Source organism: Pieris brassicae, chromosome 8, assembly GCF_905147105.1.
Source record: "Pieris brassicae chromosome 8, ilPieBrab1.1, whole genome shotgun sequence".
NCBI lineage: Eukaryota > Metazoa > Arthropoda > Insecta > Lepidoptera > Pieridae > Pieris > Pieris brassicae.
The window spans coordinates 6,323,200-6,348,227 of NC_059672.1; the positions used below are offsets into that span (position 1 = coordinate 6,323,200).

A 25,028-nucleotide genomic window follows, 5' to 3' on the forward strand; every position below is an offset into this window, starting at 1 on the left:
TATCTTTAATTATGATACAATTTACATATTTTTTCAAATTAAAGAACAATTTCAAGGACAATGCAACTATGATGTGTGAATTTCAAATAACTAGCATATAATAACTCCATTGTTCAAGGCAGGTAGTGAGTCTGATCCGTTAAACTTTAGAGCCGTTTCACCGTTGAGCAAAGTTTTTGAAAAGGATGCCGGACAAACGATGCCGGTATGGAGTTTATTTCAGACATATTTAATGCCTGATAAGTATTATATTATGAGGGAACCGGCGTCTTTTGTGTCCTGCCAAAGGCCTTTGACTCTGTTATCCTTATATACTGGTTGGGAAGCTTATATAACTTATATAACAATAGATAGTATACTACTGATAACTGATGTTTACAGATAAGGACATGACTAAAATTGTGTATCATAGCTACTTTCTCGGAGTTATGTCGTACGGCATTCTACTGTGGGTGCTGCTGCAGAGGTTCAATTCTTATTTGTCCTACATAAGTGGGTTGTTCGAGGTATTTGTTGTTTCCCCAAGGGAGTCAGTACGGAATAAGTTTAAGGAATTAAATATTATCACATTATCTGGTTAATATATTCTTGATGCCTTGTTGTATGTACAAAAAATATAAACGATTTAACACAAATGGTGACTTTCACCAGTATTATACTCGAATCAGAACTAATTTAAGCGTACGATCAACCAGGCTACAGAAGATAAACCACTCCTTATATGGAAAATATATATGTTTTTCAACAAACTCCCAAGCGAAATTAGAGAATTATCACTAAATAAATTAAAAGCTCTTGTAAAACGTAAATTAATCGATAAAGCTTTTAATAAATTTGACGAATATTTAAATTATACTTATCCAAACAATTTGTTTTCTTATATTTTATAAGTCTTTATCTTGCAATCAGCCAGCTAGGCTATGAGCAAATGAGGGCTATTAGGCGTACAGAGAAAAATCTCCATCATGACTGCTCCACTCTGTCAACCCTGTCAATTTGTATGACTCAAAACTTAGCGATTAAAAAGCGTGGCGGAGTCTTGCTAGATATTCTTCCAGGCTCCACGCCCTTGACTTGAATTTAGAATTAATTTTACTTATTTTCTGACGTTCAGAAGTACTTAATTTCCCATATGAATAAAGTAATTTGAGTTTAATGGAAAATAAATAAATATTTACCTTTAATAATTTTCTCATATTCTTGATATTTTCATATTTATCTGCGTAAAAGAAGATTTCTATCTCGCAACAGCATGATAAATTGAAAATTACATTTATTTACTAACATAAAAAAAATATTTTCGTTAAAACGGTAGTCATTAAAGTAAACGATAATGATCCCGAATAATAGCAAACAGCAGCCTTTGAGATCACACAAAAACATGGCGGATAAACCCTGTTTTTTCTACACTGCTGATACATTAATTGGCAGTTGACTACCGAAAAGCGTGAGGGTTGTGTATCTTTTCGTAGCACTGTCAAGGCGTCGCTTATTGTGTCCTAACACACGCCTTTTGGATCTAGCTCGACTGTCGACACGTACTGTCATTTTCATACAAATTTAGTTTTCAACTTTCTACATATACTACTGTTATGGCATTTTGACTAAGCCACTTTAACTCCTTTGTCAGATGTCATTCTAAATTTGGTTTCAAGTAGACATTTCTAAACAAAAAATAAAATTTGTTTTTTAGTACTAGGATATTAGATATTTGGATTATTTACTGTTAAATCTCCTATTTCCAATCTGTCGAAGATGTATAGTCGTATATAACATATGTGATTTGAAATATCTTTTAGTCCTCTAGTGCTCTTATGCCTTACTTTCAGTTTCAGTCGTCCTTACGTTTGTTATATTTTGACTAGTCTAGGATTTCGGAAGAACGTCGGTTACTTTATTATTATTGAAATATAAATGACGTGAAATGTGTAGTTTAGAAAATGCCTGTGACATTATTAATCTGTCATCAGACGAGGCTGGCGTATGTATTTATTTACTTACATATTTTGTTATTTACAACCCACTTACAATATTAACTATAGTGTAATCTCCACGTAAAATCGATTTAACGACGAAACTAAAGCGTCGAAATTAAATGCCTGTGGTTGGTTTAGCTTGTCTTGCTATGCTAAGCTATGTATAGCATGTATAACATTACACTCACTCTCAATAACTTTATTATACTAGCCCACAATAAACTCTACTGTCGGCATCATTTATACAAACTGTAGACTTTACTTTGTAGACTGTTGTGGACCATACACCAGTAGGAGTTATGGATTATCTGTATGTTTTGCTTCTGTCCATTTAATGCCAACACTATAAAATGCACAGTTCCTGCAGTGTTGTAATATAGAGATAAATTATAAATTCATGACACTATTTTAGGATGTTGAAATTGTCGATTGGCGCTCACCTATTAGTCTAAATAAAGATGAAAACAGTAACTTCGAATTTATAGACGATGTATATTTAAAAGATTTAATACAAATATGTCTTAAAGCAGAAAACTCTAAAGGTATGCTAAGAGTTATAAACAGATCACTTTTGCCTTTATACCAAGAAGCAAAGCCAGATTATTTAAATAGCATAGAATTTCAAGAAGTACTCCAAAGAAGTAGTGTAATGATAGAGCAGAAGCCCACATTTAAATTTTCTTACATAAAATCAGTATGTGAAAATTTAAGGAAGAACAAAAAGAGAAAACGACTCAGTTTCATTACCCTGGATTCAAATGTAAAAAGTAAGTATTGTTTTAAAATCAATTTAGTTCAATGATGATGATATAAAATACAGTGTCCATCATGTCTTGTATAATTAATATATTTGGTATTTGAGTATGTATATATTTATTTGTTTACAGGAAACAAAGTAAATAACGGCCATAACATGGAAAATGGAAAGATACATGTTATTGATGAGGATAGTATTGGAGAAAGTGGAGATAAAAATGACCTTATACTTCTGGAGGAGACAGTAAATGAGGAAAAAGAAAATAAATCCAAAAGTTTAGCATTACAGCTTGAGCATCAGGCAACAATATTTGATTCAGATCTAACAGCTCTGGACACAGTAGAAAATGTAAATGACACAGTAGAAAATGTAAACGACATAGTAGACAATGGTAATGACCCAAAAGAAATTCAAAGTGGTGTCTTAAATTTGTCATATAACTCCACCTGTGATAAAGCTACAACATCCAACAAACTGTTAAATAATAGTCAAGAGAATTTATTAATCACTCATAGAATTGAATTACTACCTACTGATGATGAGCAAGTAAAAATTAAATCTATAGAATTTGAAATTACAAGGTTAGAAAAAATTATCAAGCAGTTGGAAGAGACAGAGGTTATTCAAGATAACTATTGTTCACCATATGTTTTATGTGAGGAGTAGGTACATTATTTTACAATATCCACCTTCTAAGTTGCTAATAAATCATTCTATTTACATAATACTGAGGCTTAACCACACCAGAAACTACATTATACATAGACTTATATCTTTTTTGCTATTGTGTCACCATTTTGTAGCTTGGCAATGAAATGGAAATGTTTAGATTGTATAATTATATTTCTGTTCCTTTAATAGGTATTTTTATTTAAATTAGATTAGGATGTAAAATTTCAATTGCTGAAGCTCTTTTGATTATGAATATTACTCTAAGAAACTGTAATTAATTTGCCGTTAAGAGGTATATCTCATGTTTATTATTATCAATGATATTGAAATTCCTTCCAAATCAAAAATTAAACTGGTTTAGTACACAAAGCCTCATAAATTTTATAATGGAATTTACAGATATAAGGAAAAGGTTGTGGACCTGTATAAACAGTTATGCCATTTGACTCAGTCGCCTTTAGTGAAAAAGCATGAAGTCCGACTAAGAGTCTTGGAAGGGCATGTGGAAGCACCAGTCAAAATTCTAGAAAGATTCCTTAACAATAACTTGCAAAGTAATGGATATCCCTTATTCCCTGACTTTAATGATGTTAAAATATGTGTTGTTTTAGCAAATGACATTTATAAATTAGGATGGGATGCAAGAAAAGTTATGAAAGAGGGTATGTATGAAATACTATTCAGTTTAGTAGTTAGATCCAAAACATTTATATATTTTTTCTATTGACTGACTTTAAAAATTTAAATCAAACATTCATAATTTTAAGAACCTCCTGGTTGACGAATCCAAACAAACTTTACTTGTTAATTCTAAAAGTATCTATATTATTTTTTCTCTCACACATTACTTTTCTTATTGTGAAATATCCCAGCACCTATTACGCTTCTCCTTTGTCTCTTTATCTGAAATTTTTCTTCGCTGTTATAGAGAGTAAACCTTTGCTAAAATTGTAAAATATCTATTATTTATTAATACACTAATACTACAGTGAAAAGTTTTTATTTTCTATAAGACTTAATTAATCCAGACGATTCCATTAGAAATCTATAACTTGACATTACCCAATTTATAATAAAATTGCCAAAGGTTGCTGAAGTGTGCATCTTACTAGACTTTATGGCCTATCAGTGAAACTTAGGGCGACGTCATTATCACTTTTTACCGCACCTTACAAGCAGTCGCCATGCTGGCGAGATACTCGGTAACTTTCATTAGATGAACATTAAGTCTCGTGAATCTCAGCCTTAGTTTTTTTGGGAAATCCAATCGCCTGCCATGTACTGATGACATTAATAATTCCAGCGAGAGCACTATTCACGCAATGCGGTCGGGCCCTTCAAAAGTTGCGTCAGGGACGGGAGTGGAGGGACTTGCTCGCGAATGTGAAGAAGGAACATGAAGATGATCCAGCGCTGCATGATCCAGACTTAATGGCCAAGCTGGATGCAAATAAGCAGTGGGCCATAAAGAGCGAAATGGACATTATTGAGAAGTATTGAAGACCTTAGGGCCGACAAGGACACATCATTGTCACAGCTCAATATCTAAACGTCCGGTAACGCAATCGTAAACTGGCAGTGTAGGTCCGAGGGCGGCAGTATCTCTTAACATCTGGTGATACTGCTCGTTTGCCTATTGCTCTATGAAACATCAGATTTGTTTTATTTCCCGGAATAGGAATCAGGGTATATCTAATTATTTGAGACAAAAAAACGAATGATGACATGAATGAATGTTTTACAAGATATATTTATACTTAAGCGATATTATGTACGTGAATATTTTAATTACAAGAAAATACACTTGAATACAAAAATAATTTATGTCTCCAGGTATGCTCAAATGGAGACTGAAGCCTTAAAAAAACGAAAAAAACATACAGAGATAGTAAATAAGGATGATGCGACAAGTGATAGCGACGCAGATTCTGTTGTCCTGTGTGAAGAAGACATGCTAAGGAATGAAGAATTTTTCAGAAAACTTAGGGAAGAAGTGAAAATTGAACAGACAGATAACGTAGATGATACACATAATGATGAACAAGTTAACGTCAAAGAATGTGTAGTTAAAATGGAACCATTATCTAAACAACTAGAAGATTTGGGTGATAATTTTACAGTTACCATTGAAATCGACAATCCATTTCTTGTGGTTGAAGTGTCTTCGGATAGTGATGATGACGTTGAGCTTTAATAAAATGTCTTTTGAGAGTTCCTTCTTGTTAAGTGCCTTTATTGTTTTTATAAAGCATATATTGTTTTATTAAATATAAAGATAAATATTTAAAATATCAGTTTTTGAGTTCCATACTCCACATAATCTGTCAAAATTCTATTGCCATGTGGCAGGTAGATTTTTGGTGAAAACATTCTTTGTACAGGGTTAGAAGCATAAGATACAACAGATTCTTAATTGGAAATGACTTCATAAAAAGTATATATAAATAATTCAAATTTAATAAAACAATTTTAAATAGATTGGGATATTTAGTACTATACGTTGCCGTGCTATTTGTTTTTCTCCTACGTAATAACTTTGCTTTTAACTGTAGGTAAAAACTTATTAACAATATTTTTTTAAATCCATACATGAACCATTTGTATTTTTATACTAAAAACTGCGATATTAATATAAGAAATATGTGACATTGTGTTTTATTTAACACAAAAATCCAATCTGATCCAAAAATTCTGTCACTGGCACATATTATTTTTAATCAAATTTTAATATTTGGAATGATTTTATAAAAAAATCATTCCATTCTATTTTTGAATGTTTAACTATTGTTTTTTTTAACTAAAAAACAATCACTTTCCGTAATTTTTCACGATAGAGTGGACATTGAAAGAAAACGGAATAGCTGTTATTGCTTTGCACCGTTGTGAGCACTCGCCGAGTACCATTTTCAAGTTACTCAAAAATTTAAATACACCGCTTATTGATAAGTACAATAAATTCTCCAGTGTTGAGTCAAAGAAAAGAACTGGGCGGCCATGCGCCGCAAGAACACCAGCAGCTATCAAGGCGCGGATAGCAAGAAATCCTGTCCAAAAACAAAAGTTGATGGCTTTGCAGATGGGTGTCAGTAAGAAAACAGTATAAACGGTTTTAAATGAAGATTTTTTCAACGGGTTTGAATGAGACGAGCATACAAAAAGATAAGAGTGAGCACTTACTTAATGCTTGTCTAAAAGCAATAAAACTTAAGAGTTCGCGGGTGTTGTTAAAGCGGTACGCGAAAAACCTACACCGTGACATCCTCTTTACATTGAAGAGAAGTACAATAAACAGAATGATAGTGTACACTAGAAGTTCTGAAGAAGCTGGAAATAAAGTTCCGAGGGTGCAACATGGATATCATCCATCATCAGTAATGGTCTGGTTGGTAGTGTCCTATTAGGGGCCAACTGAGGTTCATTTTTGCGAAAAGGGGGCAAAACCAGTGCAAAAATGTACCAAGAGACGGTTTTGGATAGGCTTGTCAAAGACCTGCCCAGCACGCTATTGGCGGGACATTACTTCGCGTTACAGCAGGTCTCTGCGCCTGCACACAAAGCTGGTTTGAGCGTCAAAACATCGACTTAATTACACATAAGTTGGCCTTCCTCCAGTTCGCATCTTAATCCTTTGGTCTATAAAATTGGCAGATCTTAGAGAGGAAGGTCTGTGATAAACCCCATAAAAATTTGGAGTCTGAAGTCATCATTAAAAAAAGCAGTCACTGAAATCGACATGAATATGGTACGTGCTGCGATAGACTGGCCGCAGCGTTTAAGGGCCTGTATTAAAAAAAGGGAGGTCATTTTGAATAATTATTTTTAGCATTTTATGCTATTTCTATTCCTTAATTAATGTACTATAAATTGATATTATCACTTATTAAAAACTGACCATTATGACTTTTGTTTTATCATTATTTTCATTGACGACAGAACTTTGGGACCGACTACGTAGTTATCTACGCAAGGTTATCCTAAAATGGATTTATTAGATTATGAGTTACTATGCCGATTGTCACGGCCAGGGTTAGAAACTGCTGTTTCGCTGATAAGGCGACTGTACCATAATGAAAAGCTTTTTCTACGTCTAAAACCTGCCTGTCTACCGAAGACCATTAAGCTTAATTTAAAATGTTGGGTACCAATTGTAAGATATATCTTTTGCTAGGGCGCATGGTTATGCTAGTCGGGCGATAGTATAGCTTTCTGAACCACAGATACATTTTGACATGCTACATATATTTGAAAAGGATACCTAATTTAGAAAAACCAGTAACATAAATATTGAGAAATAAAAAGGTGTTGAATCACAAGTCACGGTGTTTATTTTGTACAGATTTAATTCGACAGATTGTTAAATACTTATGAATTATTACTGCGTTCACAAGAGCATTCTATTGTAATTCGGTATTGTTTGCATCGATAAAAACAACACGTAGAAAATTGCCGAGTTAACTGTTTACTATCTTACGTATATACAAAAAACTTTTAGTACTACAAGTCCTAGTACTAGAAGTCACCGACTCTTGTCCGAACCTTGCCCATTGTTAAATTTGGAAACGCAATAAGGCCATATACAGAAATATAGATTTATATAAGTCTAGCGGTTCCTTCTATAACCATAAAAGACAGGAACATTAGACCACAATTGCATTTGGCCAATTTCCACATGGTTGCTTAAGTCATAATTAGTATACTATACCTTGCAATGCAACCAGGTGGAATTAATAGAAACTTTGTTAAAAAAATAAATACTTTTTCAGATGCAAACTCACAACAGGATAGCGAGAATATTTCCCAAAAAAAGTAAGTTTTCTGACTAAAGTATTTTATTATACATCACCCGATGTCTACAAATACTTTAGAAGATGCGAATTTATAAAAAAATCTGATTACAAGCTGCTAATATAAAAAATTCACCAACAATAACGATTATGCAATTTTGACACAATGTACAATTTGCGGATTTCTGTGAAGCGACTGAACGAATTCAACTAATGCGATGAAATTGAATGAATAAAAAAATATCTCTCATAGGGCCTTACCTTACATTCTTACATTAATTTCGTCTTTGACAAAAGATGTTACACTAGGAGTACCCTAAGCCCAGTGGCAACACTTGCCAAGGAATGGTCGGGTCGGGAGATACCGGCGGCTAAGGCTACTTCATAGAAAACTATTTCAATCTAAAAATGCAATTCAGTCTTGACTGAATGAGTGACAGTAGTCAGTCTAGTCACCGCAATTCTGACAGCGAGTATAAAAATTAGAGGTGGCAAGTGTTATCCAAAGGGACGCGCTCTCACTTAGTTAAGGACCAATCAATCACACACCACATTCAAGAATTTTCTTTTATTTCGATTTTTTTAGAGTTTTCTCTTTTATGAATTATAATTTAGCATTATGGTTAACTTCATGTTTGCGTCCATCTTTTCGTAAGATTAAACGGCTATAAATAATATTATCCGATGGATGTCGCCGTGCGGCAGACTAACGTTTACGTCAAGCGAATAGACAACAAACAAAACAAAACAAACGTGAAGTTAGGAGCGATCTGACGGGCGCTGACTCTGCGATTTTTTAAACTAAATTGCCGCAAAATATTGTTTTCATTATACAGAGTACACAGTACTACGTCGGTCTATTTCGATTTACCATTGAATTTAATATGGAAAAAGTAAAAAAACATGAATGTTAATAATCCATTTTGCGGCAATTAGTTCAAGATTGAAAACTTTATATGAGAAATGCACGTCGTATCGCGTCAGTCTGCGTTCGTCGTACCGCTGAATCTGTTAAATTACATAATATTATGTTTTACATTTATGTAAGAGTTGTTGATTGTAAAAAAATTATATGTTATAATCCCTATAAATGCTGTGTTGGTTTATTTGTCAAGAGCTGTGTTTGCCTTCACTGCAATGACACATTCTTCACCACAGGACTTGAGCACGGTGCACTGGAAAGACAAAAGACATATTTAGATAGTTATTTGAGAACTTCATAGTTTACTAGAGACAGTAACAGCAAAAGGTTTAGTCGGATCTGAACATCATTTGCACAGACATCGAGCTGTTACACATATTCAGATCACACTAGAACTTAAGTTGCAAGATTTCAATGTTAATAAATTTATGACGATAAACACCCTATGGTGTGCATTTCCTTATTGTATTTTAAATTCATTAAAAGAAATCTGCAAATATATAAAATAATAATGAATTTTTCTATAATATAAAATATTTTATTATATTATACTATACAACACCTCATTCATCATTCTTATCATAAAGCATTTTTTGATAAGTAATTGTTATTCTTGGAAGTTTTGTCTTCAAAACCTACATTCCATATAGCTTATGACTAACATTAGCTCAGGTATAAGGCTGAATTATTATCTACGAGCGTATTTAGCACCAACACACTATAAATCAATGTGTTAGAGACTCTATACTCGAAATGTATTGAGTTCATATTTATGTATGTATATCAATATCAAATGTTGAAGAAAATCAATATAGCCCGGCTCTCAGACAACAAAGGATATCTAAGAAAGATTTAAATTCAATCCTCCCACGATGGTAACGCTTAATAAAACCTTTTAGGCTTCATCGAGCACCAGCGAAGATTGAAAAGGGTATAATACAAGTTAACATCTTATTATATATATAAGTTACTATTTGGTTTATAAATTTCAAAATGTCCCAATTTAATGTGTAAAATTTTAATTTATTACCGAATTTTGTTTAACATTTATGTGTTTGTTGTATAGTTTTGTTTTAATTGATTTAAAAAACTTTGCTATGTTTAAATGATAAATAACTGATGCACCTTAAAAATGTCTGTTTGGAAATAGAAAGAAAAAAGACAACTAACCAGCAATTCCTTGCCACTGTCGAAGTCAGAACGAAGTTGAGTACCGAGGTCTCCGTCTGGGATTTTGAGGTCTTCACGAAGGTCTCCATTGTCAGCCATCAGAGTGAGGTAGCCATCGTCAGAGATGTCAGTGAGCTGGTAGTCTTCACGCTTGACGTGTGGGACATCCATGTTGTGGGTGGAGGGACAAATATCTTCATATCTGAAGGAAAATATCTTATAAATTTCTTGTTGCTATTCGTTATAGAGTTTTAGTATTTAAAAATGTAGAGGATAGATTTTAGATGTAATCCTGTTCGGTGATCTCAGTATACATAGATATATTGAGACGCATATTAGGAACTAGTGTTTTATGTTCGAGTAACCGCAGCACGAAAGCAATACTATATTGCACTCGCGACTCTATGGCCTCGACTTTCTTTTACTATGAGATTTTACAATTTCTAGAATCAAATTAACGCTTTATGCAGTTTGAATTTTATTAAGTTTCTATCTACAAATAAAATGAAAATTAAAGTTATAGAATAATATATCTGCTATACTCACTTCTTTCCATTAAATATATCAATGCCCACAAGATGGACTTTTGCGTGACCGTGTTTGCCAGTCTTTGAGGTGGACATTTCAACAATCTTGCATGGGCGACCCTTGAGCATTACAAAGCCGTTTTTGCGTAGAGCCGAACATTGCATAGGGAAGGTTGCGGAGGCACCGGAGTCTCCAGTCTCAAAGTGTGTGTCCTCAATGTCACCCATTTTATGAAATTTTTGTTATGGTGAGGTGTGATCTGGAAATAACATAAACCAAATTTAGACTTTTGTGTGAATATGCTCCACCAATGCAAGCAATTAACAAATTTACACAAATAACTTGTAAGTTGTTGATTGGAACTTGTATTATTTTACTTTCTCCTCTTTCACAGATTAAATAAAGGTGACCCAGAATTTGTAAACTAATCACATTCTTCGTTTATGTAACTGCCACATCCTCAAATATGAATTTACATCTGTATTCCTGTTCGGTGATCTCAGAATACAGTGGTATAGTGAGACGCATATTAGGAATTAGTTTTTAGTGTTTGAGTACCCTCAGCACAAAAGCAATACAATATTGCACTTGCGACTCTATGGGCTCAAATATGTGGAGTACATATCACAACATATGTAAGTATATAAACAACATATGGTACAGGATAAAATATAACTGTATGTATACATACAGTAATAATAAAATCATATAAAAAAAGACAATTGATAAGTATCCTAAGTATATAAAAAAGCCTTAAAATTACTCTATGATTCATCTAAAATATATCAAATAGAGGTTACTGAACTTTAATGTCACTTGATCGAACTTGATTTAAACAGGTCAAACATTTATAGGGTGAATTCTATTCATAATTTTTTTTAAAGATCATGGTCTTGTAGACAATGTCATCTCACTTTATACCAAAATTAAAGCAAAAATACCATGTTCCTGGTTAACTGCATAAACTTCTTAGACTACATTTGTATTGGTGATTGCATTAGATGTTTTCTTAAATGTATACTTAAACAAGCATTGAATGATACGGTAAGTCCTAAATGATATAAAATAACACAATGACTGTCAATATTACAATGTCTAAGTACAAAGGATGTTGAATACTGTTGATTCACAATGTAAAAATATGTGCTGACAACATGTGGGATAAGTACAACATATTTGTTAAATTAAATATGAATTATAACAAACCTCAAGATAACATCATTAAGAGATAATTAAATATGTAAGAGACTAATCACATCATTACAAAATACCAAATGATTCAATGAATCCCAATAAAAGAAAATTGGTATGTCTTAGTTTTCATTCTATGAAACCTTTCGTATGAAAAAATTTATATGACCTAACCCCACCTAGCGCATTGTCGAGAAAACCTAAACCTGGTATGTATAAGCTAGACAGGAAAATAATCAATAGGTATGCAACAAAGAATGATATATGCATAAGCTATATTATATTGAAATAAAATCAAGCCTGAGTCCATGTCATGATGTTGATAAGTTAAGCCCGTGTGCTTCGACGTATCCGAACATGTGGCTACAATGAGACATCTTGGACGTTGCTTTTGGCAAAATATTACACTTCATTATTTACCACAATTTCTTCTATTCGTAACACAAGTATTTATAGCACGCAACTTACAAGTTATGAAAAGAACTTATTAATTCAAACTAAAGGTTTATGCCGTATGGTAATTATAAAATAATATCAAATTTGACAAACGTGCCGGTGCCGCAATTATATTATTTAAATATAACATCACACATTATCCACACCGTTTTATTGCCTTTTTAGCACAAATTTCTATTCACCACAAAGAATACTTACGAAAATATTATTTATAATAATAAAATGAAGGAACACGATAAAACTAAGATATTTATCGACACTCACATGTGACCGATGGGTTCTTCAACCGAAAGGTCAATTTGCGCCTGCGTAGCACCTTCATCAGTCACTTCCTGTTATGGGGTTCTCAAATTTGATAAAAAGCCGCCATTTCACGGCGGGAAATATAAGTCCAAATACAAGTAACAAATATTTACTTTATTTTGTCTCTTTAATATTAAAAAAAATAAAACTATATCTAATATATGCATCACATATTATTATTTTACATTAAAAACAATATAAATATACATTTAAAGAAGAACTGTTTTAACGACAACAAACAATTTATATTTTGCTCACTAGGTGGCAGTATCACAGTGCAAAAGTATATATAGAATTTAGTGGTATAAAATTATCATATCAAGAGGAATTTAGACCAAATATTAAGGCAAACTATAAACTTTTATAAAATCAACAAAATACTATTCAGTACTAAATTTACAATAGCATATACACTAAATCTATATGTGAAATTTGTTTAGTAGTCTGTACATGGTGTCAATTGTCTTTACACGCATCTAAATGTATCGGTTTCCGCCGACTTCCGGTGCAATGGACGCTTTATAATGAAAAAAATATACTAGTATAATATTTTTTATATAAACCAGATGGCGGTGTACGGAATATTATTAAGACTGTACAATATGATAATGGTATTGTTATTATTGAAAAATTCACGTAAGGAAATTAATATCAAATTAATTGGTATAGATATTTTTATTTTAAATATTTATTTATGTTTATAATTGCAAACTTTTGTTATCGAAGTATAGATGACGCTAGTAGTTACTCATATACATACAGAAAAGTAATATCTCCTGTCTAGTTCTTTCTAGTTCTATTGTGCAAAGAAGTGTCGATGATAAAAGGATGCAAAAACAAAGCCAGACGGCACGCGCGCTTATAACATCTTACAGCTACACAACACTGACGCATTCACGTGTTCATACACTCATGCCCAATTTGTGCTTACTTAGATTTAACTTTGATATTCCTTTTTCTTTAAAAATTAATTACACATTTATTTTACGTATTACTTAAATTCCTTTTGTATTAAACATGTATCATTGAAGATCACGCTCAAAACAGATGCTCCTATTGTGGGGACTAGGGTTAGAACAATTTTGTCACAACCATATTTTGTTTTAATTAAATTTATAGCGGAGATTCAAAAGCCATTTTCGAGAATGTAAGTTGTGGGACGGAATTTCAAGAATAAACATCCGAGATCTCGTAATCAGGACCTATGTTATTTTTTAAGTTAGGAGGTGTCTTAGTATGAAAGAGAATCTTATAAAGAAAATGGAGGATATCAAGATCACGCCGAAGGCAAAGGTACTTCCAAAACATGTTTATATTTTTTTAATCACAAATATAAAATTATAATAAAAAATAAAATATCTTCAAGAGTATTTACTAATCATCCTTACCACTGTCAAAGTCAGAATGGAAATGAGTTCCGAGGTCACCGTCTGGATATAATAATAATTACTATTTTTTTCAATATTATTATTACTATTTAGGGTCTGTTTCACAATGTATCGATAAAGTACCAAATAGCTATGCAACACATACATTATTTGGAAGATAAAAGTTCCGAATAAAAAACATCGCGTGTCATCGGACTCATAACTTATGATGGACTTTATGTGACGAGTAGCGCTATTTGACAGTCGCGAAACGCAATAGTGTTTATCCTATCAATAAGTAATAAATAGCTTATTTGGAACTTATGTAGAATTTATCCGTACATTGTGAAACAGACCGTTAGTCTTAAAAAAAAAAAAAAAACACAGTAAATTTCCTTAATAAATAAATAATATATTTTTAGGTTACAAACTAACAAAAATATTCAGTAATATCTCAATAACCAGCCAATGACTATCAAAAATACTTAATCACACTATAATAACAACATCAACGTTTGAGTAATTGTATATCTTTTGTTGGAACGAAGGGTCCCAGTGATTTATTGAAGAAAGCTTTTAAACCCTTGCTTTAGTATTGTTGCGTTGTCTTCTCTATGGATCATTAACTGCGGATTTGCTCATTATCTCTGCGTCAGTATTATATTTTTCTTAAATATAATTCATACATTAGACTTAATAAAATCGAATATGCTTAATTTTGTTTAATATTTTTGCATTTACTATATTTTCTCAAATGATATGTACACGGCTCGATTTTTGCTACACCGCATTCGTAATTCTTTATTCTATCTATATATAAAATTGATTAAGGTTAAAATGAACCAACAACTAATGAGATTTATCACTATCACCACCATCCAAATTCCTTTTTAACAAAGGGCACACGATATTGCTCTAAAAAGTTTTAAATTAGAAGAAATAGAAATCGGGCTAATTCCACCGTTTTTATTAAAATAATGTTCTGTCGCAGCGTAAAAACTGTTTGTCAAAAAATACAAAAGAGTACTTCGTTAGACAGTACATTTATACTTGGATTTAATTTCTCTGACATAAGCAATGATGTGTAACCACGACATAACCATAAGTTTGAAACGGCTTCGGGGTGAATTTTGTAAAACACTAAGATTTGCAATTTCCCATGCAGTGTCGATGCCTGGGACATATTAAGTATAAGACCTTTTTCTATCTCGCTGTTGGCTATAAGGGCCTTGACAGCTCAACTCAGTGTTGGGGTTTTTGCAAGACTCAGACCTCAGCTAGGACCGTCACGTGATAGTAAAACTGCGTAATCAACCTACATGCTTTAAAGTCATAATGCGCTTGCGGTGGCTCCTTTTAACCATGGAAGTACATAGGTTCTCTGCAGGGAAAGCCATGGGGAAGAGGGAGAAGAGGAGGAAGATAGGATTAGAACAACCATAGAGAAAGGAAATGTTTAATAATTTAATAACGGCTACGTTATTGTTGTTATTTGTTTAGAACTCATCCTCTGTCTCTGCCCAGGAGGGTAGTTCCCACCCCCTCTAACCAACTTCCACAGATCAAGCGTCGCTAGCGTACAGTCGAAACCCAAAATAACCTTTTAAAAACGATTAGGTTAAATAATTGGGCTGAAAAATTCGTAAACTAACATAGAATAATCTTTTCTTTATAGAAATTGATATGATTTTTCAATATAGTTCGAGAGCGATTTATCGGTTTTAGCGCTCCTACAATTTTTCGATACCATTTTTATAGTACGATTTGTGTTAAACCTCAAAATAGTCTTCAGATTAATTTATAGGCTCAAAATTTTGATCATTCGAGCATTATCTTGAAGTCTGAAAACAGGAAAAAGCTGAGGGCCCAAATCTGGAGAATTCGGTGAAATAAATTCAACAGGTTCAAACACTGAATCATCCATTATAAGTATGTAATGTTATTCCTTTTGTAAAATGAAATGGCGATTTGTGTCTCTTGAATATGATTCAAGAAGCTTACCACGTTACTTCAAACTCTATGGATTACTACACTCCTTATATGGAAATTGTATTCATTTTTACCAAGCGAAATTATAGAATTATCACTGAATAAATTCAAAGCTCTCGTTAAACGTAAATTAATCAATAAAGCTTTTTATAAATTTGACGAATATTTAAATGATCCTAATCCTTGGGATTAATTTGCTTCAATTCAAACAATTTGTATGACTCAAACTTAGCGATTTAAAAGTGGCGGAGTGTTTCTTGCCAGTTCTTCTTGCCCGCTCTACGCCCTTGACTTGCGCCTACTGGTAGTAAATGTAAAGTAAGAATTAATTTAACTTCTTTTTTGAAGTTATGTACTTGTTTACCTATATGAATAAAGTTATTTTGAGTTTGAGTTACATTTCGTAGTTAGATATCATATTGTTTTTATGGTTGAGCTGGGAGGGAGAGTTCGTGTGATATACTACTCCTCTTTTAAAAACGTTCTTCTATTGAAAGCTCCTAAATACCTGTAGTGACAGCTGGCTCCATTAAGTGATGATGTGTAGACATTGAAACTGGAATTTAGGAAGAAGATCAATATTGATTAAATTATAGTATCTATATATTATTATGATTGGGGCCGGAATTCAAGTAAAGATTTATTTTGGCGTCTGGCAGATAGTACCGGTGATTCCAGAGCTGGTATATCCTCACTCAAGGAATAATCACAATACAACGAGCAACAACAATGCCAGCATTAAAGGTACAATACCACAGGGACCAAACTTTTTAAATTAGTTTAATTTTCTATTATTATTATTCATTCATTTTTTATTCCTATAACTATTACTGTATAGAGGAAGAAAGTAACTGCCTGGGAAATCTCCGCAACTCTTTTTAATCACGGAGTCTTGTGTACAAGGATATTTTAAAGAACTTCAACCATTAAACCCAAAGCCATTAACGCCAAAGACTGAGAAATGAGAATCTCAGCAAATTATGTATTATATTTTTAATTATTGAGTCACTGTCAATTATTGAGTCACAAATGTGGTTTAAAACTGTTACTGTCAAAAATTATCAAGAACGCATCTGAGAAGGTTACCTACCTACCTACCAAGGTTTGTATAGCTATTTTAATGGAATATCTTATTTACATTACACTGGACAAACAAACAGAGAAATAAAAATGACAATAGCATGCACCATTAAACCGACGATTACGAAACGGCCATTCAAATGAATTTAACATATTATTTTCCCACAAACTCCATTTGGACGCGCAGAGCCAATTTTTTAAGTGTTGCCCGCTCAAATAAATTATGTAGCAAATGGGGTAGGCGCAATGGACAAACAAGAAATAAAACGGATGAACGCGACTCGCGTTGTGTGAGCGGGATGGTTGTATCGCCTCACCTCCTACCCTCCCCCCACCCGTTCCACTTGAAGACGGCCCAGAGGTAAGCTCGCGTTTTATTGTCACTTACACCTTTAAGATTTGTTTGAGGCATCTTCTGTTAATCCGGTTGATTGGGTTAATTTTGTGTCTCATAAGTTTTTAGAGATTTTAAGAACAATATTGACTTTTCTATAATTATCTTTTAACACACTTTTTATGTATTGGTTTGAGTTGAACATTAGGCTTACTTATAATATTTGAAATAAAACTCTTTATTTTAAACTAAAATCAATTGCTTAGTTCTGCGTAAATAAAATGTTTTTATCTGGTAAAAGTATATTTTTTAATGGGGCCAAAATAGATAAAACATTTATTTTAGCTCGAATAAAAAAATTACAACTAACAGGAGTAAAAACTTTTGTCTATGTATTATAAGACAATGTAAAAACAACTTAGATATCGTAATGTCTTTATAAGGCATCAAGTTTTCAACTTCGTATAAATTCAATTAACTCCTTCACTTAGCGTCGTTTCTGATTACCCCATTCATCTTCAATTCTTTCCAGTAAACGTTAAAAATATTTCCAAACGCATAAATAATTTACGGGATGAGGACATAAAGTTTGAGCCCCCGCATGCAAATTGAAAGAAAGAAAACGTCGCCATCCCTTTCTTATGTCTCAGAATGGGTTGGTGTGAGCGAGAGATTAAGAGTGAGAAAGAGTCGCGTTCTAAGTGAATCAGTGCCCGCGTTCGCTATTAAATCAGCGCGAGGGGTAGGGGGGTTTCGTGCTAAAATGCTTACGGCGGGTGGGGTTTTGTTTGCTGAGGGCGGTTTCAGAACGATTACTCTAGTGGTACCAATATAGCGTTTAAAGCGCTTGAAATATTAAAAATAACTCTGCTGGATGCTAGAAAATGTTTCTGTGAATGTAAGTAAAACACATGAATAAAATTCTGTGAAAATAATATGTGTCTTAAGTACGGTTTTACTCAATGAAACATTTTATTTGATCCGTTCTTAAAATAAAGAATAATATGCGAATATTATATTGAATATTACTATATATACTATAGCGGTTTCTTAGAATCCGTTTACCTCATGTAATGTTACTATTTTTCAGTACCTATATTTTGCAAAAACAAAATATTTTCATAGGCCATTAACTTTATTAAGCCCGTAACAGACCGAAAGCTGCTTAGCTCTGTAAGCGCTTTATTATTCAGCCAGTTGATAGCATTGCTTCGCCGTTTTGTACTATAGTAGCTTCAGTCATACAGTGACGCGTGTATCGTGTAGACGCGTTCAGGACGGGATGATAGCGCGGTGACCGCGCTCTTTCGTAGTTAGTAAGGCGGGAAAAGTTCCCGCCTACATCACCAAAATATTTTCAGACGCTAATAAGGTAATTCATGTGTTTATGTGAAGAACAAATTATCTCGTATTTAATTAATAACGTTATCCATAATTTATCCAGGTTAAAATTTATGGTGTATATATTCTAAAATGGTTCAGTGATTATTAATCTCCATATACTTACTTATCTTTTTGCGATTTATTTTGTAAAGTAATTTTTCTACCAAACTGCAAGGCTAAATATGTGGGCCATAATGCTTTATTCGGTGCTATATTTAAAATGGATATACGCGATAAATATATCAAATTTTAAATTATGCGAAATTTAAATTACTTACTAACTTTAAATTTGCAATTCTCTTTAATACGAATAGGTACTTTATGCAATTATAGGTCTGGGAATTCCTATGTTGATACGTTTGAATACACTTATAAGTATCCAAATATTTATGGATTTTAATATTTAAAGTATAACTATAAAATGAAACGTTATGCCATAAGTATATAGAAATATGTCATTTTTAATTGTGATGCTAACATGCTATATATCAAAATGAGCACTATAAATCAAAATGAATCGTAAAAAAATGTTTCTAAGTGCTCAAAGACGGCTGGACCAATTCGAGTAATATCTTAGTAAAATTGAATTATTGAACTGACGAGAAACACATTGAAAAATGTATTTTTATTTAGTGTAATTTCGGAAAAGCGAACAATCTGTATGGGCATAGCAAATGTTCCATATATTGTTATGTAGCTACTAAAAGGCAGGCTAAGTAAATAAATCATATAAAGGCGAAAGAAAGTTCGCGGTGGCAGCTAGTTATAACTTATATTAGTGTAGAAAAGTAACTGATTTCAATGATTCAATTTTTTTATTTGAAATTACGTAATTATTCTTTGCTTCCAAGTGGTTGAAAGAGGTCGCTTAAAAGCGATAAGGCCGCCAGTTGCCCTCCATTTTATGTAATTATTTCAATTGTAATGCATTTCTTGCGAACGAAGTGTAAATAAATAAAATCATTGTTATTCATCATTTGTCATAGCAAATATTTTTACAATAATTTGGTTTCTATAAAACAGTTTCATAATTTTATCATGTTACTGTTACCGCAGCCCATGGACATCTATGTTAGCCGTTGCCGTTGTCGGCCTTTCACTCTACCTTGCCATATTCCTAATCTTATAGCCATACCGATTTAAACAATTAGTTAATTATCACAAATCCCTTAATTAAATATAGGTAGTTATAATTTTAAAAATACACATGTTCTTTCGGAAGGAATTTAATAATTTAAGATATTATTATTCCGAAAATTCTTGAGCCGCGGATAATCCTTATTGAGACTGGCCATTTACGCAGATGTACAAGTGGGCAAACACACTTCTTCTCCGATGTCTGACATAGGGATAGCAGCAAAAAATTTTATAGACGGCCATAAGTCGCCGAATAAGTCGGCCATCTATGCCTATACACGAGGATAATAAGGCATATTTTACTCACAGTGTTTTTATCGTGTTAATGGCGCACATCAAAGTCCATAGACTAATACCACAGGGCTGAGAGGTAGTTTAACCTACAGTCTTCGAGTATGTATCCACCTTGTGATGAACACATACATCGGAGACTAGAACTATATGGGCACGTGCGCTAACCAAGTCTCTGCATGGTCTCAATCAGTTGTAATAGAATATATGCCAATAACACGCCAGCAATATTCTCAATCACAATTGTCTTACATTGATATGCAATCTTGGCGGCGCCGAAGACAATTATACGGTGTTTAGATGATAAAGGGCGGAACCAACCGATTTTTCAAACGTGTTAAGAAACGTATTAAATGTTAACAACTATTAGACTAATAAATATAATCAATTACAATATTAGTTATAATAAGATGTATTACATAATTAATAAAATTCTATGACACATTTGACAATATTTTAAAAACCATTATAAGAAATCACATATTATTTATAAGTACTATACACCTTATTCAAAACGGGCCGGCCACAGTACGGCATTACGACACCATCCCTCAAAAGCATTTAACCACATACCTACCACTAGTAACCACTAACAAGTTGTTCAGACTAATACATGCAGCTGACTTTCATCAGCGGACGTCAAGGCAGAATACAAAATACCATCCGTATCACCTCGACGTCCGTCATTCCACAACCGAGCGTTTCTTAAGAGATTTTTTGCCGCGCAGCACCACTTTGTGGATCGGCTGCCCACTGAGTATTTCCGAACCAATTCGAGTTAGGGTCTTTCAAGAAAAGAGTGTACTATTGCTTAAAAGGCCGCTGGTGAGTATCCATGGGCGGTGTATCACTTACCATCAGGTGACTCCTAACCGTTTGCCTCCTGTTACATTAAAAAACACGATATAACTATATCATATATCACGATGAAATATAATAACACCTGTATCATCAATAAATATCGGGCAGTGTTGGCCTAGTGGCTTTAGCGTGCGACTCTCATCCCTGAGGTCGTAGGTTCGATCCCCGGCTGTGCACCAATGGATTTTCTTTCTATGTGTGCATTTAACATTGGCTCGAACGGTGAAGGAAAACATCGTGAGAAAACCGGCTTGCCTTAGATCCAAACTGTCGACGTCGTGCGTCAGGCACAGAAGGCTGATCACCTACTTGCCTATTAGTTTAACAAATGATCATGAAACAGATCACAGAAAAGCGCCATTGATTTATTTATTATCATCAATAACTACATGTAACAGCCTTTATTCTATATGAAATCTTTGAGAGAGTACAACAAATAACAAGGAAAATACTAATATGAGAAAAAATATAAGTACTATTAAGTAGATAAAGATGTCATGCAGTAAATAGTTTAAAAACAGCCGGCTTTTACGGCATTTTCTTATTAGCTTGTAAATATTGACAATGATATGTAATTTGAAACTAATAATTTAATTTAATAAAAAAATTATTTATAGTTGCCAGACACAATTTTCTTTTTCAAAGATACTTTAATTTCTGCATATATACAAACCTTATAATATTAAATCTTATGATTTAGATAATTCTAGTATATTTTGGAGAATCTTTTTTGTTCCACGCAACTTTTAACATTAAATATTTGTATTGTTCAGTTAAGTAACTTTAATTATAGGTTTGAGAAAGAAATTAATAGTAAATTGTTAACCAAACACAGTAAGTAAATTTTCAAAACATAATGAAAAACTGAAATTCAAATTCCAAATAATATTCCAATAATTCCAATTAAAGAAATAATAAATACTAGGGGTAAGAGAGAGTCGAGCGCACTAGGTATGACTTCTATACGTCAAATCCAATAAGTTTTTGACATGTGATAGTAACATTTAGCGCTCTCTACTTTGAGGGTTAATTCCTGTAGAATGAAAAAGGTCGTGTAATATTATTGGTAGCTCTATCAGGTATGTTGATAGTGCTACGAACCTCTACTAACATCGTAGTAGCTACAATTTCCTTTGCTACTGTTTCCTCGTCATACTGTAGGAGTTAGGTATTACGAGTGGTACTTTGATTACAAGTCTTAGTACTATTCCTATATTAATCGGACGTAAAATGAAATAGCTATTTAAAGAGATCAACATTTATCACATCATCTTGAGTACAGTACTTTTTATTGTTTTTTGCCTTTTGTAAATGTTTGAGCGTTTTTGTAAATACTATATTTTTATATATAAGTTTTGTTTAGCTGTAAGATTACGACACAGTAGTAAAAGGTTTTGTTCAAACAGGCTTTATATTTTTATGTATTCAGATATAATTTCATTACATATCAATCGTTTAATCCCAGAATAGAGATCAGTAGATATCTCGGCCCTAGTAAATAATTCCGATCCCGACTTTTCCTGAAATAACACCAAGGTTGTTCTTTACAAACCCTTGGCAAGAAGGACGAGCTTGCTCTCCTTATTTTCAAGCGGAAGATTCTTCAAAGTATCTTTGGCCCCGTGTTTGGCGTATTCTCTATAATAGACATCTTGATAACATCCAACGCCAACATAGTCCAATTCATAAACCACAACAGGCTCAACTGGTTGAGATATGATTAATCTAATTGGCAAGTAGGTGATCCGACACAGAAGTGCCTGACGTACGCCATTGACTCTTTTTGGGTGTAAGGCAAGCCGGCTTCCTCACGATGTTTTCCTTCACCGTTCGAGCTAATGTTGAATGCGCACATAGAAAGACAGACCATTGGTGCACAGCCGGGGACCGAACCTACGACCTCTGGGATGAGAGTCGAACGCTAAAGCCACTAGTCCAACACTGCTCTGCTGTTTACCGATTACGTGGGTTAAATATTAATTCGCAAGTGTATAAAATTGAATATGGCTCGCAATAAGTTTAGCAAAAGTTGTGAGTGGTAAGGACGGGTTGTATTTAACTAATCCTGAGTTCTAACTCGATTCGGGTAACTCTGACGGAATTATGTCTCGCTTTGAAACTACTACGCTGTAGGCTTTTGTGAATAGAGGAGTAGCGTATATTGAGTTGTTTGCGTTTTACATTTTTTTATTTTAAATTTAATAAAGGGGGATCAGGGTTGACCAAGTGGCTTCAGCTAGTCTCATCCCTGAAGTCGTAGGTTCGATCCCAGGCAGTGCACCAACGGACTTTCTTTCAATGTGCACATTTAACATTAAAAAAAAACAATTAAGTAAAACATCTTAAAAACGGCATGCAATAGACACAAAAAGTCTTGATAACAGATAATCTATAATCTTGAAACAGATACAGAAAAAAGCTTGTAGCGCCATTGATTTATTTTAAAGGGGGATTGGTTGTTTGTTACTTTGTTATATAAACGAATTTCTAGGAAGTACTTTTAAGGACTTGAAATAAGTACAGACACAGATATAGATAATTAAACCGTATAAATATATAAATCATTGCCCTTAAATATAAAGTTCACATAACATAACATAACAATTATTACTAACGAAAATCACACAGAAACACACATATTAATAATAATTATAATCAAAAAGAAAATTAACAAAAAAAATAGAAAGAAAATAAGGAATAAGGTACATTATAAGTGTGTAATGTATGTGCGCTGTGGTTGTAACGGGGCCTGGTTCAGTCTGCCCCACAACATAATGCCACGACAGTTAGTTTGCGCCTCAGACGCAAAAAAAGAAATGTAATGTAATATTAATAATAAAAGAAAAAATAATAATAGTAAAAATGTAAAGTGTTAGTAAAGAAGTCTTTTTGGGCGGGTTAAATCGGTGGGATTTTTATGAAGTTTAAAAAGATATATTTTAAGAATTTAGACCAAGTAGCTTGCTGCCGGAATGGTTGGAGTTACTGGAAAGTTATAGACGAGATATATTTTAAAAGTACATATAAGTAAACGTAAATTTTCTACTTAAAACCTCGCTATTATCCCTAATAAGAATGAACGAATTATCATCTTTAATTGGTCCCTGAAAACAGAGAATATCCGGAGTTTATTCGATAAACTAACGTCAATTGCGTCGCGACATGCATCCGCATTATAATTGATTATAATTGCTCACTGTGAACTTTATACTTGCAACATTCATGCCGAGAATATTTCACATTTTATTCCAACATTAATCTTTCATAATTAAAATCAGTAATATAAGTAATAGTAAAAGTAAAAATGTTTTAAACCGTATATGCGTATAAACATTTTTTAATAAAAATAACAACAAACACTTTTACCTTATAATGTTAGGAGTTTAAGTAGATTTTAAATTAGGAATTTGACAGTTGACACACCGCGCACAGAGTAGCGTTATTTCAATAAAATTATCAGCTTTAAGTTAACACGATAAAAAATTCAACTTTATATTCAACAGGATAAGTTACAAATTAATTTTGTCAATATAAATATTTAAAATGTACTTTGCGATTGTATCGTTGTATAAACCGATTAAAGGCCACAGAGCCGTTTACGCAAATTATGAGTGACAGCTCGGCAGAAGTGTAGGGTCATAGCGAATATTAAATCCTCTTTTCAATTAAATATATTTTTTTATAATATAAATTAAACATTTGTTTTAAAATAATGTATATATGTTTTGTTATTTTTTTATATCATGGCCATAGTTTTAACTTCATGCCAGTCAAATAAAATGTTTTGTTTATTTGCGTACGTACCTACGTAAATAGATATTGAATTA

The 25,028-nt window shown here is 32.9% G+C and overlaps 3 protein-coding genes across 4 annotated transcripts in view; 2 read left to right on the plus strand and 1 right to left on the minus strand.

Annotated features, from left to right (window-relative positions):
• Positions 1–1,654: 1,654 nt before the first annotated feature.
• Positions 1,655–5,860, plus strand: LOC123713382 (death domain-associated protein 6-like). The gene is made up of 6 exons (XM_045667009.1): positions 1,655–1,981; positions 2,389–2,743; positions 2,864–3,395; positions 3,805–4,067; positions 4,709–4,898; positions 5,239–5,860. Exons 1-6 carry the CDS (start codon positions 1,925–1,927, stop codon positions 5,597–5,599), a joined length of 1,758 nt encoding a protein of 585 aa, XP_045522965.1. The 5' UTR covers positions 1,655–1,924; the 3' UTR covers positions 5,600–5,860.
• Positions 5,861–7,712: 1,852 nt separating this feature from the next.
• On the minus strand, positions 7,713–12,806 carry LOC123713114 (eukaryotic translation initiation factor 5A). Of its 2 annotated transcripts, none has more exons than XM_045666622.1 (4): positions 12,721–12,806; positions 10,828–11,068; positions 10,282–10,483; positions 7,713–9,364 (listed from the first exon to the last, which is right to left on the minus strand). In XM_045666622.1, exons 2-4 carry the CDS (start codon positions 11,034–11,036, stop codon positions 9,293–9,295), a joined length of 483 nt encoding a protein of 160 aa, XP_045522578.1. In that variant the 5' UTR covers positions 11,037–11,068; positions 12,721–12,806; the 3' UTR covers positions 7,713–9,292. The 2 variants fall into 2 exon arrangements, with proteins under 2 accessions (XP_045522578.1, XP_045522579.1); XM_045666623.1 differs by having other exon boundaries at positions 12,655–12,748.
• Positions 12,807–18,897: 6,091 nt separating this feature from the next.
• LOC123713182 (WAS/WASL-interacting protein family member 1-like) overlaps positions 18,898–25,028 on the plus strand; it is a 66,899-nt gene continuing 60,768 nt past the window's right edge. The window contains exon 1 of the mRNA XM_045666730.1: positions 18,898–18,901. The gene's annotated coding sequence lies outside the window, so the exon portion shown is untranslated. The remainder of the gene's footprint in view (positions 18,902–25,028) is intronic.